This window comes from Nanorana parkeri, unplaced genomic scaffold (assembly GCF_000935625.1).
Source record: "Nanorana parkeri isolate BGI_ZX_2015 unplaced genomic scaffold, ASM93562v1 scaffold401, whole genome shotgun sequence".
In the NCBI taxonomy this organism is placed as follows: Eukaryota; Metazoa; Chordata; class Amphibia; order Anura; family Dicroglossidae; genus Nanorana; species Nanorana parkeri.
The window spans coordinates 1,026,090-1,047,134 of record NW_017306669.1 but is presented as its reverse complement, the minus strand read 5'-3'; the positions used below and the strand labels follow the sequence as shown (position 1 = coordinate 1,047,134).

Below are 21,045 nucleotides of genomic sequence, written 5' to 3'. Positions count from 1 at the left end.
CAATAGCAAAGAGAACACCAAACCCTAAATATCTAAAGGTTTAAATAAGACAGATTGCACCTGGATATTTCCTAAGGAGATTCCAATCATTGACACCTAATCTGGAACACCGGATTTTAATTTCGCTCATATGAACTGGTGGAAAATGTAAGTGTGTACTTAGGCCATGTGACACATCTGCATGTTTGTTAAATTAGATGAGTGAATACACAATGTCACTTTTATGTATCATGTGTTTAGGTATATAACATTTATCTGTAGGTACAGCTTGAAGATCTAATGTTTCCCCCGTCCAAATATGTTGAAAAATTCAGCAATTTCTATTGGGTGTACTTACTTTTTCACATGATTGTCCAATATTTATTTCAGCACTTGTAAATCTACATTCAGAAGTGGCATATGCCTAACCAAGCTCTTCATTCATCTAGCTACCATATAGCGAAATATCCTATCCAAAAGGTGACCGGAACCCTGGCTGTTGCCTCTGCTCTTAACTCACACTTCATTATAAAAGAGCCATTTGCAATTATTTAATGAAAAAACTTTATAATGGAGGGGAAGGGTGGGGGGCATTAAAAGATTTAACTGTGTAACCATTCTGCAAATGTTGCCTTGGTTAATTTTTCTTATTTCTAAAGTTGATTTATTTCACTCAATTCCCTTTGTCTTCATTTTACATTCTGTATTATAAAAAATACTTTTCATATTGAAAAAGGGGAGTGGTGGTGGGGGCTGGAAGAAGAGTACCACCGGTGCTTTCAAATGACATGCACAAAATAATTTCAAATATATTTGCAGACTGACCTGGTACTTTTGTTAGCAGATACATGCAACAGGGAGCAAAACCTTATAACAAGTCAAATGCAGGAAAAGTCTTCAGGGAAAATGGCTTGCTTTGACTTAGTCTGAGTTCCATTATGCATTCACATTGACTTGTTTAGGGCAGAAAAGCAGCCAAGACAGAAATGCTCAGGTACAAAAACATTAAAAGGAGAACTATGAGGCGAGTGATTTTCACTCTCCTCATAGTTCGAGCTGACCTGTGACAATGAGACTGTCACAGGTCGGCTCAGTAGATCGGGAAGCGAGCGAACACATACCGGCGTTCGCTCACTTCCCGATCCTGTCACGTCTCTCTGCCGTGACAGGGGAGGGACTGGATTCCCCCCTCCCCTCCAGCGCTGACTGGTGGAACGGACGGGGGAGGGGGCGGGTACAGCTGGCTCTGCCTCTAGCTAGGCAGAGCCAGCTGTCACTCACGCAGTGAGTCGGATCCAGACATAATTGTCGGGATCCGCTTCAGCGTCTCAGTATACCGCGAGCTGTAGCTCGCAATATACTGAGCTTAGGGTGACAGGAGGACGCTAGTTTGTGTCCCGTTACCCTAAGGAGAACTATGGGGAAAAGCCCTAACCCCATAGGTCTCCTTTAAGGCTGGTTAGACATGGTCACCAATGGGCAGATGGGCAAAAAAAAAAACCCTGGTCCCTAACGTCATGAACAACTTTCTTCCCATAATCTCAAAAATATATTGGCAAAGTTATGCGTGGGCACCTGTATTACCTGAACTATCTGAACAGAGCTATGATTCCAGACGTAGCAAACAGGAAACTATCCAATCACTTTTTTTTTTACCCAAGTGCAGTGGCAGAACTCTATGAATAGTATTAAGAAGCAATATTGGACAGGCTTGCTGTCCGCTTTGGACAAAGTCTGCATTGGTATGTGTAGTCAATTATTGTACAGCCTCTGCCATTGTTCTGGAGAATCAGTGAATATTCCACACATCTAGACCAGTCAGATCTCCCTGTCAATGTGGATACACGCTTATATTATGGGATAGGCTGTTTTGCATTTAACAACTAAAGTTTGTAAAATGCACTCTGCCCCATTTTCTGTTTGAGTGGGTAGTTAGTTCCACGTAGCAACAGTAAAAAGAAGAAGAAATAAAAATCCAATGGGTAGCTTAAAATATTAGTAACTAAAATCATGCCCATAATCAATTACATACACCCAGTTAAGTGTTCGTACATACAAGCTTGACAGTAGCTCAATTTCATAGTTTTTTTTTAATCGAATTTCTGTGGCGGCCCCTGAGCCAGTCAGATGTTGTATTCAGAAGTATCATGGGCAAGTTAGAAAACCTATACCAATGACTTATTACCCAATTAAAAAGCCAAGGCCAGTTTGCATTCCCTCTGCATAGTTGACACTGGAACCTTGGCCATGTCCAACTCGTTTGGTGTAAGAGCGGTTGGATTGTGCTTGTAGGTCCAACTGCCCTCCTATGTCTACAGGTGACTTTAGACAGTAGGAGTAGTTGCGCCTCCTACAAAAGTGGCTAAAATAAGAAAAGAAAGACCAGTGTGTTGTGTTGATCTGCAGGATCGAAGCTGGCCAGAGATCGGAGATTACACTACTAAGATCCAAACCCAAAGAATCCTTCTTTAGAATATTTGCCACCTAAACATTGCATGCTTTTGTTGGCCTCATTTTGGAGGAACAATAACAACAGGCTGGGGAAACCTCGTAACTACCGATCAGTTCTACCGTGAGATTTGCTGGCCACAGTCTACACACACAAAAAAAATATATAGTTTAATTGAAAGATCAGCTGGATAACGCAACAATCATCTTATGTGTATGGACAACTTAACTGTCTTTCTGCATACCCACTTAAACAGTATCTTTAAAACATACATTTCCTCTTTGGCAGGAGGTACTGTCTTATTAACGAGTCATCAGCAGATCCTGTCACCTGTCCAGGTGTGTGCTTGAGGGGTGGGTTGTAATGACACACAGGATGTACACATTCCATCTAATGACACAGAAGGCAGGAACGGATTCCTAAATCTGGACCTCCCAAAGATAAAAGGTGCATCTACATGAATGTGTGTCACATGTGAGCAATTACACAGCATCGTCTAGGTCATTTTCCTGTACATGTGCCTGGCTAATCCAACACAGCACTGTGTGCTTGCCTGATCTGAGGAATCATTGCTGCGGAATGGCTGTGCTGTATAAATGATGGGTGTTGTAGATGAATTTGCAGTATTTACCCAGGGCACTTAAGACAGTCCACACAGACATTTGAATGCAGAGACCACGAATATAAATGGTTAACAGTGTGCGTCAGACTCCACTTTACGCTGCACAGCCTTGTAAGAAAGCTATCTAACTGTGACCTGGTAGGGAGGAGACTCTGGAGAGGTATGGGCTGGGAGGGAGGATAATAATAAAAAGGGAGAGCGCAGGGAGGGGGAGATAGCTTGGGGGAGAGGCCTTCCAAGAAAAAGCAGAACAGCCTGTAAGGGAGCTAGGACAAAAGGAGGAGAGGAGGGGGTAGTAGGAGTTAACCTGTTCACTGCAGATTTGTCTGTCTGCATATACATTCTGAGCCGGTGGCTGATAATACTAACAACCTTCTTTCATTTTATTAGCAGGTGAAATATATTAGAGTCTCCAATCCAATAAGAGAGACTATCAGTAGTAACAGCTCCTGGCTGACATACGTGACCACGCAAAGGGCAACCATTTGTGCGAACAGACTACTCAACAGCTGTAAAAGGAAGATCAGCATACAAATCCTGCCATTGTATTCAGCAGTTAGAAGAAAAAAAAAATAACACTAAGGAGTTAAAGTGTGCGCCAAACAGTCTTCCACTAAATTGCAGACACTCAGACGCTACACCGATTGAGTTAAATCAATTCGGGTTTGTCACGGTTACGGCCTGGCTGAGTCACACATGTGACGTGTACAGGAGGAGTTGATGACAGAATCTGATATGACCTCAGAGTGACACATGGCATTAGGGCGAGTCTCACCTGTTCCCAAACTTGAGAAACTGGAGACAGGCAAACAAGCAACTGACAAGCCATAGCTTGCCAACACAAAGATAGCTTGTATAGCTGAGGATCACCACAGTTATCTGCCGGTAAGCTGCACATCAAGCAAATAGACACAAAGAGACTGTAGTCAAGGAGCTGAGAATTGGTACAGACCAACTTGCTGTTGCAATTTTGTGCAACCATAAAAAATAAACATTGACACTGCTCTGCTTTGGTCCAACAATCCATGATAAAACTATACAATAATCCATAATACACTTTGTTTCTTTACCCCAGTAAAAAAGTGTTTCATTTTGGGTAGAGTGGAGAAAGGCTTGGTCCCCCTTGGTTCATGCCCTAGTGTATTTCCCATAGAAAGGCCAGTGACAACAAACAAGTGGAAAGGCAAGTTCACAGGCAGCCACAGTCATATCAGCTCCTGGAGAACGGGGGGCAATCCTTTACCACCCCACCCAAAACAGAACCTGTGGTGGGTTTATTTGGTTGCCTTTAATACCATTACTGCATATGAGCATAAAGTGCCTATTTTAAAAAAGGTGCAGGGGGTTAAAAAAAGTACCCATGTCTGCCTACCCATGGAAAATGACTCGAAAACCATCACCGTATGAAAAATAAGACAAATATTTAGCTGCATAGCTGTGATTACATAATAAAGCTCAAATATGACTCAAGAACTCACAACAATTTTTTTTTTGTTCTTTTATTGTTTGGGGGACGGCAGACGGAAGCAGTGCTGTAGGAGATGTACAATTCCTGTAAGAGAAAAGAAAATTATTGATCAAAGCACTAAAGAATCTCTCGTTTAGTACATTTGCAGCTACTGACACAAATGAAAAGGTTTGTGTCCTTCCTAAGAAACTTGGCGGTTACTGCCACCTGGTGGAATGGTCCTTTAATGAGAAATAGGCACAGGGGAATAGGAATAGTTAAAGGGTTGCAAGCATTGTACTCGAATGAGATGCTTTCAAAGCCGAGATGACAAAAACTGGTTATTTAGTATATAGTCCCCAGTATGTGTCCCCCTCTCCCCCACAAATCATAATGCCTTTTTCTGTTTCAATGACATGAAACAGAAAATATGAATTTAAAGCTATTTTCAATAAATAGGAAGGGGGGGGGGGGGGGCTCTTCCCCTCACTATTCTACAGTAAAACACACAAAAAATAAATTCACCAATGGTGTTTATATCTGATCTACCCTTCACATACAACCAGGACATTCCTGGGGATTCCTGAGTAAACGTAATTACTGAAACTTAAAACATATACTGTATGAGAGTGCTGCCTGTAATTGTATTGAGACCTAATTTGTGCTAGAAATGCCTGCTCTACGTTCCGTATACCCTCAAAATTCATCATTGACAGTATGCAGATATATGCAGAGGGTAACTAATGTAACAATATGTTCCCAATCTGATATATAAAAGAAAGGGGGCACATGCACTGAATGAAAGCGCATTTGTGTGTGTATAAAGGCTGCCAGAAGAGATGTGGTATGAGCAAAGAGCAGGGATGCCAGATGTAAGGTGGGTGAGATGTGTCAGAAGTGGGTGGAAATGCACAGAATAGGAGAATGCCAGAGGTTAAAGCATGTTGTAGAGGAAGTATGATCAAAGGGGACTGATGGATGACAAACAAAAAGATGGGTGGAAATTAGGGATGTCCCGATACTTCTTTTTTAAGACAAAGTACAAGTACTTCCCCTCATGTACTTGCCGATACCAATTACCAATACTTTTTCTTAAAGGGACAGGTGACATGTTTAAAAAAACAATAGACTAATGATTTTAGACCAATTTGTTTATGATTATGAAGAACTTTAATCTAAGACTGTTTTAGAACAATAAAACATCTAACCTATTCATGTTTTCAACTGCGATCGTGTGGGACCGGCCAGGGGGTATTGCGGCGGGAAACCGCGCAATCTGCCTGGCACGAATGGAGTATCATTAGAAAATAATGGCACTGCCAGCGCAATCGGCGGTGGTGTACGATTCCATGACCGCCCAGCCATCTGCTCGGTTTTGTGCACGATGACCGGGCGGTCATGGATTGCACTCCACCGCTGATCGCGCTGGCAGTGCCATTATTTTCTAATGGCACCCAAGTCGGGCTGGTTTTCATTTTTTTCCAATTTTTATTTACTTTGTAAACATTTTTAATTTTAATTTATTTTATTATTTTTACTTTATCGTGTTTTTATTAATTTTTTTATTTTTATTTAGTTACAATTTTAATCAGTTATTTTTTTTTACTTATTATTTTTGACTTTTCCTAACTATTTTTTTCACTTAAATTTATTGCTATCACACATGGGATAACAAACCCCTGTGTGATAGCATTTGGAGGTGACAGGTACTCTTTATTGGCCCTGTCACCTCCAACACAGGAGTTCTAGCACAGCACAGCACTGTGCTAGAACTCCTGTGACAAGAACGAGCCGGGGACAGGGGAGGGAGGTGACAGAGCCTGTCACAGATCCATGAGTCCAGCTCCGTCACTGCTCCACGCCTTCTGCCCTGTCACTGCTCCACGCCCCCCGCCGTCACCGCTCCACGTGCAATGGAGGTGCGTCACGAGCTGCTGATAGCTTTTTTTTATCCTCTCATGTGAGGACGACGTCGGCGGCGCTGAGCGGCAGAGCGTCGCGTCACTGCTGTGGGTGGAGCTCCAGGTCGCCGGCCAACTACATTAGACCCCAACTGGAGCTCCGCCCACAGCAGTGACACGACGCTCCTCCAGCCTGCCCAGAGGACCCCAGCCACCACGGAAGGTAAGAAAAAAAAAAACATAGCGCAAGCTTCGGCGCTAGGCATCGGGGCAATTTGACAAGTACAAGTACTTGTCAAAATGCCCTGTATCGGGCCCGATTCCGATGCTAGCATCGGTATCGGGACATCCCTAGTGGAAATCAAGTAAAATGTAACAAAACCAAACAGCATTGCATGAGTCTAGAATATATTCTGTGTTGCGTTACTGTAACATAACAGGGTAAGATCAAGTCACATGGATACAGTAGTAAGCCACAGGGAAAAAAAAAAAAAAAGTCCAGCTGACCACCAGCTGACCATACTATATAATCTGACTGTAGTCTCCTTTAGATTCATTATCAGCTATATAGTGTAAGAACTATAATTTTATATTAATTGAATGGTATATTAATAATTGACTATTTAGCTTTACCAAAACTACGTCATAAGGACATATGGAGATGTAAAGAAGCCAAAAGAGAAAAAAAAAAAAAAGTCCAGCTGACCACCAGCTGACCATACTATATAATCTGACTGTAGTCTCCTTTAGATTCATTATCAGCTATATAGTGTAAGAACTATAATTTTATATTAATTGAATGGTATATTAATAATTGACTATTTAGCTTTACCAAAACTACGTCATAAGGACAAACAAAGATTAGGATGTACAATCTGATTGTAGAACGTATGGCCAGCTTAAGCAGTACATGAAATAAAAGTGACCCTGCGCTATAGTAAACTTTTGAAGTCAAGGCATACTTTTAAAAGAACAGCGGAAATACTTACCCTTTCTGCTTCCCCCACTGCCAAACACCTCTTTTATCCAGAGAAATTCCTGCCAAATGTTGCAGGGAAACACACTTCTGGTAATATCAATCTGCTGGGCCTGCCACAGCTCACCGATTCCACGTACTGACCTCTATATTACTGCAAGATACCGTAACCTGGTGGTCAGCAGGGGGATCCAGAGAGCTGCAGGGGACCCAGGGAACTGATCCTGAGAAATCTTCTGCTGAAGACATGCTGTAGTTCTGTGGTGTGGACAGCATGAAAAAGTAGACATTTAGGGTAAGCATATGTTATAATCTGAACAAAACAAACTTTGTACAATCAACTTTAGGTTTACCAAAACTAATTATGAGGGCCCATTTAATCAACCCAATCAATTTGTATCCAATCAAGCAGGCCCTTGCACTACATAGTTGCAGGTAGATCTAAAGGATATTGTACAATTAGATTGTAAACGGTGTGGTGAGTATTCCACTGTTCTATTACAGGTATACCTTGATTTCAAAGTGAACTGCAGCTACATGGCGTTTCAAAGGAAATTACAAAAATATGGAGGCCACCATTGTTGACCTTTTCTTCTGACAATGCTAGTTTCTCTACTAGTTACTTTAATACCTTGGTGTATTTCCACTTTTGCAGTCAAATTTGAGAAAACCCCTCTATGTTTGCTATGTGTTCCATTCACACAGCATATTATAAAAACATACACACCTTACATTTTAGATGTTTCTTTAGAGCAGGTGTTTGGGCAGACTGCAAATTACTATGAACAATTTCACGGTGACTGTCCCCAAGACAATCAGGGACAGGCTGTGTTTCCTCATTCACATACAATGCAAGAAGGCAAGCTTCTCGATCTTTAACCCATTGTTAGGACAGTGTTCAAATCAAGATTATAATTGATACGATCTACCAGCACAGTACAGACAGTTAATGAACTCTGTTATACAGCTAGATATGTCTAGACACAGAAAAAAAAGTTATCAGGGCATAAAAGCATAAAAGTTGTTTATACTTCCAGAATAAAGTCTTGTTGAGCGCAGGAGGCCTATGTGCATCAGGCGTAAATACAGAAATTGGTGCACAATGACCTAAATACATACCGGCTTCTATTCCAGGGCTTTAACAATGGCGTCACATGCTTCCACGTTAATCTGAGCTTCTGCTTTTGCTACCTCATCTGCAGCACTCTGCCACGCTGCCTGTGCTTTTTCCAGGTTAGACCTTGCAGTCTGTCAGAGAAATATTAAAGGGGAACAACGGTCTTAATTTCTTAACTGGGGAAGGGGTAACTAATGACATATGCAGGCTCAGCATCTTGTATAATGCTCCACAAAGGCTGTGCCTTGCAGAAGCGGTTCTCTCAGTCACTTCTGCTAGACAAGGTCTACCGTATATACTCGAGTATAAGTGATCTCAGTTTTGCCAAACATTGGTCCTCAGTCTTCCAAACAATGGTTGTCTCCTGGTAAACCCAGGCTTCCAAACACTGGTCCTTTCAGTCTTGGAAAGACTGGACCTCTCCTGTTGATCTCAGGCTTCCAAAAACTGGACCTCTCCTGGTACTCTCTGGCTTCCAAACACTGGTCCACTCCTGGTGATCTTGCAAGAGGAGCAAAACCAGGTGTGGGGAGAAGCCAGTGAAGACATTGCTGATGTAGAATCAAGGGCAGCAAGGCTTACGGCACAGCTGACTGCACAGCAACTGACTAGAATAGTCAGGACCTGAATACCGTGAATTGCTATAATTGATTGAAAATCTAAAGGCATCACGTGAGCTGCTTTAATCTAATCAGTGTGATTGATCAGATGGAACAAAACCAAAAAGGTATTGGTTAACCAAAGGTAAAACTTTTACAAAGCAGGAAGTACATGTCTACTTATTCTCAAACACTTCTTGAATAGGATTTGTTTTTAAAACTACTCTTTACGCGTTATGCTTTTGTCTCACTGCAATTAACTGCATACTATACATACTTCACTGTTTTATTAGGCTATATACTACACAGTTCAAATATTTAAAAAATTCTTGTTCTGTAAGCACTAGAATAGCACTAGAAATATCATTTCCAAAAATGTCTGGAGTACTGGAGTACAGACTACTGGAAAAAAAACATACAGTTTCTTTGATAGTATTTAGAGCAGGGGTAGCCAAACTTCAACAATGCAGATGTGGAGTGTTGAAACTACAAAACCCTTCATGCATCTGTTTTTCATGTCATGTCAGTGGCTGTCAGTCTTACCAAGCCTCATGGGGCTTGTAGTTCCACAACAGCTGGAGTGCCAAGGTTGCCTACCCCTGATCTTGAGAATCAGGCAGAAAATGTATTAAAAATAAGAGAACTTTGAGAATGATTTTTTGTAGAAAACATGTTCAGTTGGGGCAGCAATGGTTTATTACCCAATCATTTTAATCCTGACATTTACAGACCACATTACTTTTTCGGATATGTTCTCTACAGATTTCCTCTCATTATACAAATCCTTCACCATATCTACAGGCCTATATGCAGGCCCGGATTTCCCACAAGGCCACCGAGGCCCGGCCTCGGGGCGGCAGAGCGCAGAGGGCGGCAGCGGTGACCTTGTGGGAAGTTGCGGGCTCCGGTGTAAGGTGTCCGCCGGCCGCAAACTACGGAGCCGGTGGGCGGAGCCTCGGGCTAACTACAGCAAGTCAGTGTACCGTGTTTCCCCGAAAATAAGACACTGTGTTATATTTATTTTGGCTCAAAAAAAACAAAACACACTAGGTCTTATTTTCGGGGTAGGTCTTATTTTCGGGGAAACAGGGTAGTTAACAATACAAAGTGCACAAATATTTGATATATTTGTAATATTTAAAGCATACAGCTCGGTTCCTCCCCTCCAAGTCTTACTGAGGCTGCATAACCTGTCTCCATATCAGCCCGAGAGGCGTTTGTTCATTTATCTATGTAATAAGTTTAGCTTTGTACTTACATTCGGATCCAACATGTCCAGTTTTACTGCTTCCTCAGCCAGCAACTGTACAGAGGAATCTGCATTCACGGTCACGGAGCCACTGCTCACTAAAAGACAAGAGAATGATGCAGTCATTATACTTCTATACATCTTCTGCACCAACATATTCTATCATTTCACTGTCATTATGATACTCTCAAGATATCAGTACTTTTATATCTGTCTATACAGAAGTAGTCATGGGTATCATTACTATTTTTAACCATTTAGCTGCCACGGACATATGTACTACATCAATGGCAGCGCTAATCTGTAAACAGACTCCTGGCCTTTATAGCCACCGGGAGTCTGTTTACATTTTTTTCTGCAGTCTGCCAGCTTTAATGAGAAGTGATTCGGGTGTCTGTAAAGCCGCTCAATCACAGCAATAGGCTGCAGAATATGGTGCTCGCTGCGCCATGCATCTTGGGCTCATCTGTCCCTTCTGGGTGCTTGGGGTCGCCCACGGCAGGTAGAGCTGAGGGAGTCCAGCGAAAGTCCATTCGCTGACCTCCTCTAGCTACAATGAACCTGGAAACAATGCCCTTGAACAATGCCCAAATAAACAACATTTTAGAAAAACTAAGCTCCACCATCCCAATGTACACGCACATACAAAAGTAAATGCGCACATATTTGGTACCGCTGAAACGCCAGAGTGAGAGCAAGAATTCTAGGGCTATCATTCATAGTTAACTCTAAATGTATGACCTGTATAGGCTTTCAAAGCATTGTTAATGGACAATTTAGGGTACTGTTTTTCCTGTTTCACAGGTGCACGCAATTTAAGGCTCAACATGTTTGATATCCATTTACCGTATTTTGCGCTCAATAAGGCGCACCTGACCATAGGACGCAGGGAGAATAGGGTTCTGCGACAGCTGTAGTTAGTGGCAGCTGAGACAGGTGGCGCTGCGATTACAGCGCCACTGTCTCCGTTCTACGTCTGTTCTACGGGCTCTATAGCGAGCTCCTATGCCGTGGTCACGGGTCCCCCAGAGGAGCAGGGCCGCCGAAAACCTGGGAGGGCAGGATCGCTGCTGCTCCTTTCATACAAGTGATCTAATCAGATCACTTGTATGAAAACAAGCGGCGGCTCCACACTATACATTTAGCTCTGTTTGTCAGGAGCAGGGCTAAATGTACAAAAAAAAAAAAAACTACTCCCCCGGCGCCCTAAACTGCATGTCCCGGGCGTCGGGCGATAGGGATTCCCTCAGCTCTCACACATTCGCTCCATAAGACGCAGACATTTTTCCTGCCTTTTGGGGGGGAACAAAGTGCGTCTTATGGAGCGAAAAATACGGCACTTTGTGCAACCTCAACTTTTTTTTTTTACCCACAATTGGCTAGAAGAGCACTAAAATACATATTTATAGTATTTTTTTTTACTGAAAATATGAATTTGGTAAACGGTTGTGCCAATATCATAGGACACAAAAATTGCTACTAGCACCATTTAATTCTTCTGGGTCTCTGCTTTCAGAAAATAGATAATGTTCTAGGGGGTGGTAAGTAATTTCCAAGCCTTAAATGAGCATTTTAACATATGTACAAAAAACAAAACAAAACTGGTTCTAGCAACTAAAGGGTTAAATGCCAGGTTCATGGACACCTTAATTCACACACTAACAGACTTAAATTATTTCATTTATAACTCGCATTACAAAGAGTATTTTCTTCTGTATACGGACAACGGCTTGACTGATTATAGCAACTTCACTGATGAACTTAATTTAATGTTGCTTTCATGGCACAGTTTATGCTAATTAACACAAACTTACTCGAGTCAATATTTTTGCCCAGTTTTTTTGTGGTAAAATTAGGTACCTCGGCTTATATTCGGGCAGCCACCACTCATATTCCACCAAAGCAGCCCCATCCCTCGTCGGTGCAGGCAAAAAAAAAGAAAAAAAAGCAGGCTGCAGCTTGATACTGGTTCACACAGAAACAATTGCCGCACAAACGACTGGTATTACAAGCTGGATACTGTTTACTCCCAAAGTCAAAACGTGCTGTAAACACACACAGGCTCCTCCAACTCAAACATGTTTCACCAAATGGCTTATTCATAGAGATATGAATCTCTATCTCTAGAAATAAGCCGATCGGTGAAACATGTTAGAGTTGGGAGGTGCCTGTCTGAGTTTACAGCAGGTTTTGACTTCGCGAGTAAACAGTATCCAGCTTGTAATACCTGTCGTTTGTGCGGCAATTGTCCCGTCTGCTACAGTCATATGTTGGGTATCGCAATGCATACTTGAGTGAGCAATAATTCTAGGGCCATTATTTACGGTTGATACTTACTGCATCAACAAGGTATCTCACAGGCAAACATTTCAAGGAAGAACGGTGTTTCCAGATGTGCGGTCTAAGGTCTTTCGCAGATGTACAAAGACACATCATGATGACTAACCTTTGCACTGGGAAGATGTCTAGTGCCATCATTAGCTCAGACGTGGCAGAAGCCAGTAAGTTTCTGGTATACCCATCTAAAGTCTGAAGAAGCATGGATGGAGAAATCCCCTATCAGGTTTATACTGCTATCTGGAGATCTGTTAGATTTCTCCCCGTTTTGCTTTTACTAGACAGGAAGCGGATAACTCTGCAGCAGCAGCACAAACAGAGAAAAATGGTTCTCTAGAGTAGATCAGGAGAACACTAGAGGCCCCTGTCAGAATAATTTGTCTCTATCCCAGTTGCAGATTTTTCCTTCACTTCCTGTCATCTGCGAGACAGGATTGTAAGTTTAAATCTCTCTAATGGAGCACAGGATAAAAGTGAAACCCAAACGGGAGTTCTAATCTTTCTAGAACTACTGTAGCCCAAAACTGTCCAAAGTCTTCAAAAGCTTTTACAGGTCATCAGTTTAGAGTTAGTTGTGAATAATGTCCTTAAACTATTGCTCTCACTCCAGCGTGCACAGCAATACCTGTGTGGCGCAATCGTCAGTTTCATACATAGGAGCACCAGATGTGCATGTTTACATTCGCATGTGTGTGCATGTGGGGTCAGGGGCCTTATCTTTTTCTTCACTTTAATGTTATCACATAGAGGCCTGACAAGCCCTTAACACTCGTGGAACAAGATGGAGATGAAATTACCTGCATTTAAAGTTTTAAACAGTAGGCACGATTTCCAGGAGGATATTTGGTAATCAAGGCTTTGTGCTGCTGGACACCTAAACTTCATGGGTATGTTTAATCCTTTCGCTGCCACAGTCATAAGGCTTACAATGGCCTGCAGCAGGCGACACCTTCTGCAAGCTGTGGAAGTGATCGAGTGGCTTCACAGTCACCCAAATCACTTCTAGTAAGAGGCCGGCAGGCTGCAGAATAAAAACAAGCTGCTGTCTGCTATAGCAACCGTGAGTTTGTTTACAGGTCCCTGCTGCTGCTGATATAAGCCTTACATTGGTGCCAGCCATAGGGTTAAAATTACCCATGCAGTTCCGATGTCAGGCAGTGAAAAGATTTAAATATCAAAATGTCCTCCCACAAAAAATGAACCTACTGTTTTAAATGCATTCCATCTTTTCTTCCACACCATATATAACGGTTTACACAAAAAAATCTTGGTGACAACGAAAGTTCTACTTCCAAATGAAACTTCTCATAGCACATGTGCATTACAATGAGTTACGATTATTCAAAGACTGGGAACCACATTCACTGTTAGAATTTCAATCTTTCAGATAGGAAACGAGAATGTCTTTCGATTTTTGGGCTCAGTAAGGTCAAAAATTATGAATCAAAAGTCTTTGATCTAAATTCTACCAGGGTATGGTTAGCTTTTTTGCCTTCTTGCCCTAGAGTGCTTTGTGTTTATGCTTTTAAATTAAGAGGATTATTTGTTATGATGACTTGGAATTCATTTAAGCCCTCGTTCACACCTGAACGTTTTGTAGCGCGTTCTACGCTCGACGAACGCTCTACAAAACGCTCAAAAATATAAATCCCATTGTAGTCAATGGTCTCGTTCCCACCTTGGCGTATTTCCGCCCGTCCCTAAAGCGCTACAAAACGGCCCACGCCTGAAAAGGTACAGGTACTACTTTGGGCCGTTTTGTTGCGCGTATCCCACAGCCAAGTAGCCTTCGGAAACGCGCAACTTTTTTACAGCGAATCGCGGTAAAAAAACGCGCGACAGACGCGCATATGCAATACGCCTAGGTGTGAACGAGACCTTAGTGTGTTGCATTTCATAGCTCATTACTCTTGAGCTCTTTAGTGTGTGTACCTTGCTTTTCTCTGACACGCTGTCACAGGAGGCTGATTGAGCGGTGTAGAGAGGAGAGCTCAGCCTCCTGCGACAGCGCCGTCTCCGCCCCCCACAACGCTCTGCCGGACTGTGATAGGCGGCAGAGCAGTGTGGGAGGAGACGCCGGCCGCTCACAGCGCTCTCCACCGCAGCACTCGGCCGGCTGTCACTTTCTCTTCTCCCTGCTGGGACATAGAGCAGCGCCCAGCGGGGAGAAAAGAAATCACGGATGCGCCAATGTATTGGCAGGAAAATGGCACTTTCGGCATTATGCTACCATATCAGCCTAAAGGGCAAGCTTACCCTTCTGACCATATTTTACATTACACCCATATTCAGGGTGCAACATGAAACATTGCCACATCACCACCCCACTTACCTTAATTGCAGAGTTCTTCCCCCCTGCATTTTTAAATTTGGCGCGGTTGTGTGTGGCCCCGCCAACGTAGCCCCATCATCCATTCACAGATCATTTGACAGGATCTGTGAATGGAGAATCCACAAATTTCGGTCCATACCCCATCGCACTCCAAAAGCTAAAAATGGGTGCTGTAGTGACCGCGGATGGCGCCACAAGCAAATCAGTAGGAATGGAGAAATCACCAGCACTCCTGGCTTCCAAGAATGTCAGACCTAGTTTATCGACATCCAACCAGATCTCACAACGTATGGCAACATTTCAGAATGCACAAAGGTTCTTTCTTCAGGCAAACAAAGTGATGTCACGTTTACTGGCTCCAATGCAAAAAAAATTATGCACATTTTTTCACAAATACACAAGGGTGGAATGTCCCTTTAAGCTAGGGGATATCAACAATAGTCAAAAAATCTTTCCAAATAAAAGATGAATACAGGGGTGTGGAATTCCTATCGCCCGGGACATGCAGTTTCGGGCGCCGGGCGAGTAGTTTTAAAGTACATTCAGCCCGGCTCCGGAAGCAGAGCTGAATGTACATTGTGGAGCCGCCGCCGCTCGTTTACTACAAGTGGCCTGATCAGACCACTTGTATTAATTTGAGCAGCGGCGATCGTTTCTGCCCGCATCCCCCGCCGTAGTTTTCGGGGTCGCCCGCTCTCCCGGGGGACCCCGAAAACTAAGGCACAACGGCTCAGCCATAGAGCCCGTAGAGCAGACGAAAAACGTCTGCTCTACGGGCTCTGTGTGTTCTCTGAGAACGTGGCGCTGTAATCACAGCGCCACCTGTCTCGGCTGTCAGGAAATACACAGAACAGCTGTTCTGTGTTGGAGGGCAGGTTCCATAAAGAGAACCTGTCACCTCCAAACTATCACATAAGGCATTTTAATCTCCTATGTAATAGGAAGAACATTAAGGGGAAAAAGTAATTAAAGAAAAAGTTAAAGAAAATTTAAAAAGTAAAAAAAAATTAAATATATAAAGATTTAACAAATGAAAAAGTAAAATAAATAAATGAAACCCTGCTGCCCCCGCCATCTGCATGCAAATAAACGCATGCGTAGGACATTCTGCATGTGCTTTGAGATTGCAGCCGCCATTCCATGGTGGTAGCCAGAATTCTCTTTTTCCAGGTAATATGGAAAAATAAAAATTAGCCGATGAAATCTGGCCCCGTCTCTCCCAAACCACCACCCCCCTGGCTATACTTACCTTTCGGCGAACAATCCCTCCCCTCCGCCAGTATGGGTGTACTATCTGTCCCCCGTACTGCTGTCCAGCGCAGTCCTCCCCTATGCATTTTGAATTTCGCTCGCAAATTGCAAGCACTCATTGGTCAACGTGGTCAGATGACTGCGCTGACCAGTGAGAAGCGCTATTTAGCACAGTAAAATATGTTTTGATTAGGGGTGCACCGATACTAGTATCAGTGCCGATACCGAGTATTTGGGCAAGTACTCGTACTCACTCAAATGCTCCGATACCTACCCCGATATTGGAACTTACGGCCAGATGAAAATTTCCTCTGACTGGCAGTGCCGTAGGGGAACATGGAGCCAGCTTCCCGTGCAATCAGGAAGCCGTGCGGCAAGTAATGACCCGCCTCCTGGTTTTCTGATTGGCCCGGGAAGCCGGCTCCTTGCTGATTGGCTGGAAAGCCGGCTTCCTGGCCAATCAGCATCGAGCCAGTTTCCCGGTCAATCAGGTCATTACTCGCCACCCGGCTTCCTGATTGACCGGGAAGCAGGTTTCCCGGCCAATCGCAATCAAGCAGGCCAAACAACATGGAGCCGGCTTCCGTGGCAATCAGGAACCTGGGCGGGATGTCATTACCTGCTGCCCGGTTTCCTGATTACCAGGGAAGCCTGCTCTATGTCAGCGGAAGCACCGGTATTAGTATTCAGTGTCGGCGAGATCCGAAAGCAAAAAATCGGTACTCGTACTCGATACCGAAAAACCGGTATTGGTGCATCCTTAGTTTTGATTAAAACTATTTTTTGTATTGGGACAAGTAGATTGTCGTGAAGGACAAGTAGATTTGGCCCCCACTTTAGCCCTTGGACAAGTAGTTTTTTAAATTTCCACACCCCTGGAATATCTTGTGGCATTGATGCAAAATTAAAGCATTAACTAGATACTTCATGAAGGCAGTGCTTTGATCTCATAGACACTCACCAAAGTACTTGATTGCAGTTCCATCCTCACCAATCACTGTGACAAGCCCAGGTCTAAGAACTTGCAATGTTGGGACATGATTTGATAGGATACCGAACATTCCTGTAGTTGTAGGAACATCCACTTGTTTCACGTTTGCTCCATTGTAAAAGACCTATGCCAAGGAAGAATGGTTATAGCTCCTGCCACAACAAAGTGTTTTATTTACCTGTATGCATTTTAGAAAAACAAATATTATATAGCATTTATATAGTGCCAATAGTTTGAGCAGTGCTTTATAAAACATTAATTGTACTTCCCACAGACTGTCCAAGAAAGCACATTAGTGAGGATCTACCCACTTATTATCTACCTAACCTAAAAAAATAAGATGCCAATAGATCTGAAAAACACCAACCGCTTCACAGTTCAAGTGACACTAAACTCCGGCGTTCGACCCCATTTACATTGAGCGACATGACATTTTCAGCGTGATTTTGAGCTGAGCGATATGGAGCTAGATTAAGCTACAGTGCACATTTTGTCAAAAGCGGTCTTGATGTGACATCATTCCTTCCTTCTTATATTTCTGTGCAAAAGCGACACTTCTGAAGCGCGACAATGTCATGCAATATCGATGGTAATGAGTGACATTGAGCTACACCATTGTAGTCTATTAAGGTCAAATTGCGCGAAATCCGCCGAAAAATAGGTCGTGTTCGAGCGACAAGCTTGAGCTACAAGCGACAGGTGACATTGAACTGAGAGATGTGGGCAGCTCCATTGAAATGCATTGGACGAGCTACATTGAGCTGATATTTGAGCGATTTTGGAGCTGAAAATCACGTGACAAATCGCTCAGTGTGAATGGGGTCTTAAACCTTAAAAGTGCATTCAAGTACCTCACCTATGAACAAAAAAGTATATTATTTGTGTATTACTGGACTGTGGATCCTCAAATTCATGCCGACACTGTCCCTCCTTCTGGAGGGTGACTACTTTTGTTCCCCATGGTCCCTGTGTGTTTTGTAAAGTAGCCATCGCTTCAAGTTCACTCCTGTGTTGCACTACAATCAAAATACAAATTAGAAAACTAAATGTGAGATTGTAGTCCATCACGGGAGTGAGCTTGGAGCGGTGGCTACTTTACAACACACACAGGGACCATGGGGAACAAAACTGCAAAAAGTTTTCTACTTCAACCCTCATTTTGGAGGAGCTTTGCAATTGCGTGAACCACCTTGCAAACCCCTTACTTTGCCACCAATGTAAAAGTTGCTATACAGTCGAATGGGCAAGTGCGGGCAGAGTCGAATTCTACACTCCCTGATGATTACAGCCGTCGTGGGACACAGCAGCTGGCATACGATGGCTCTCAGTCCGAGAGCAGAGCAATCATGTGACCTCTGGTCAGCTCTCAGTCACTGCTCCCCTCAGGCATTCCCCCCCTTCCTTCTCTGCTCCTCCAGCACTGCCTGGAGCGAGAGACACTGGAAGGAACAGGCACAGGTGGCTTTGGCTCTCAGCCACCTCAGCTCTCAGGTAGCATTTCTCACCATGACATTAAATTATAAACTTCCCACTGATACAGTGCTGACTGCTGTGTCTTCCTGTCCCATGGAGTCTGTGCATGTGCACGCTGCTGTGCTGCTTGCATTGGCTTCTGTCTGAAGATCTCTACTGCGCATGGGCCCACTCAATGATCCTTCTCGGCCGCTTGAGAATTCTTTAGATCTTTGGAGCGGCGGCAACACAGGTAAGCAATAACCTTTTTGGTGACTTTTTTAAAATGTTTTTGCAGATATTTACAGCTTGCTAGCAGTAGATATACGCAAAAAAGTAAGGTTTAATTATCCTTTAAAGGAGAATTATGAGGCAAGATTATAGTCATAATCTGAGCCGACCTGTGACAACGAAGGGATTAGAGCTGCAGCTAACGATTATTTTCAAAATCGATTAGTTAGCCGATTATTAAGTTCGATTAATCGGTTAATCGGATAAACAATAAAATAAAATAAAGTTTAAAAAATTGTTCCAGTGATAGGACTACTAGTTTGTAAGCTGTCTCTGCCTCTAGATAGGCAGAGCCAGCTGTCACTCACGCAGCCGGGTGGATCCAGACAGAATTGTCGGGATCCGTTCCGGCGTCTCAGTATACCGAGGTATACTGAGCTTTGGGTGACGGGAGGACGCTAGTTTGTGTCCTCCTGTTACCCTTAGGAGAACTATGGGGAAAAGCACATAGTTCTCATTTAACATCCAGTGCTAAACTATATAAAGTAAAACCCCCACCAAGGGGCAGAAATGGGGACTTCCAGTACAAAGTTTTGTAGGTCACATAAATGATCACATCACCCTTGCCAAGAATGGTGATGAAATGCAGAACTACTGTGCCAGCTGGGCACCCCACCAATGCTTGATTCAGTTTTTTTCATTTGCATAGCTAATGATGGAGGGGAAAAAAAGAATCACACAAAAGGATAATATGTAGTGGTCAAATCCCTGAGGAATAAAAAACACCATTTTGACCTTTGAAGAGAATGCAAACCTCAGTCTAAGGATGATTAGAAGGCATATGCAGGATAATAGGCACAGGACATTCCCATTTCACATGTAAAGCAATCATTGCTGATAGCCTTTGGTGACAGTGCCAGCTGAACGGTCACTAGGATGAAGAATGCCAAGTCCTCTATCTGTGTCTCTATAATGACCCACACCTCCACATAAGCAGCCCAACCTCCATAGCATACAACCTGGCTAGGGGATGCGAATGTGAAGCTCATGGCCGACGTCCCAGTAGATGCAGCTTCCGCATAGCTTCGTACATGACAGGTTAGAGAAGAACGAGCAAACCGGAGAGCTCGAGCGGACAGCATGGTGAAGCCGAGGAACTACTCTGACCGAGCCAAGGGCACCGGATACAAAGACAGGCCGCCGCGCGGGGGCTCTTGGGACTTGTAGTGTGACCCCGCGCTTCCCGCACCGCCCACTGCCCGACGCAAACTACATGTCCCGGCATGCAATGGGGCAACACCGGTGAAACGAAAGCTGGGTCAGTGTCACGGTAGTCAAGTGTTCTGATCTTAATACTGTACATCAGTAAAGGTTTATTCAAAGTCATGTTTACATAACTCCTAACTGTTCCTTATTAAGCGGGACTGTATCTCTTTTTCAAAGTCAAATAACGTTGTCACTCTTTTCACTTGTCCCTCCTCCTGGTCTGATGCATTGACTAGCATAAAAAAACATAGGAGGGATTTATCAAAAGAGGAGCAGACAGAATGTGGAGCAGTTCTGCACGGCAACCAATCAGCTTCTCTCTTTAATTTTCAAATCTTAAATTGAAGAGAGAAGCTGATTGGTTACTATGGGCAACTGCTCCAGATTCTGTCTGCTCCCGTTTTGGTAAATAACCACCATAGGGGGGGAATTTATCAAATCTGGAGCAATTCCCTATAGTAACCAATCAGCTTCCCTCTTCAGTTTGTTCAGTTAAGCTTTAATAATGAAAGGTAGAAGCTGATTGGTTACAATGGGCAACTGCTCCAGATTTTGTCTGCTCCAGTTTGATAAATTCCACTTACAGAAGTTAAAGTGACATTAAAGTCAAATTCCCCCCTCCCCCCAATGTTAATGTCAGCACTTACCGCCCCGAGATGCTTTGCGGCCGCCCGTGCAGTTTCAGATTCTCGGGCGGGAGCGCGCGGCAAAGACAGGGTTAGTTTAAACCACTGTTAAAGCGTTTTGTTTAAAAAAAAACTTTTTGCATATATCTACTGCTTGCTAGCAGTAGATATATGCAAAAAAAACCGGAGGATTTAGAAACCCTTTAAAGATGACCTTTAC

At 43.4% G+C, this 21,045-nt stretch overlaps 1 protein-coding gene across 1 annotated transcript; it reads right to left on the bottom strand.

Moving 5' to 3' along the window:
* Positions 1-4,534: 4,534 nt before the first annotated feature.
* Positions 4,535-20,169, bottom strand: ATP5D (ATP synthase, H+ transporting, mitochondrial F1 complex, delta subunit). The gene is made up of 5 exons (XM_018559518.1): positions 19,953-20,169; positions 17,221-17,374; positions 10,349-10,437; positions 8,494-8,622; positions 4,535-4,602 (listed from the first exon to the last, which is right to left on the bottom strand). The coding sequence occupies exons 1-4, from the start codon at positions 20,073-20,075 to the stop codon at positions 8,500-8,502; spliced, it is 489 nt and encodes a 162-aa protein (XP_018415020.1). The 5' UTR covers positions 20,076-20,169; the 3' UTR covers positions 4,535-4,602; positions 8,494-8,499.
* Positions 20,170-21,045: the final 876 nt, after the last annotated feature.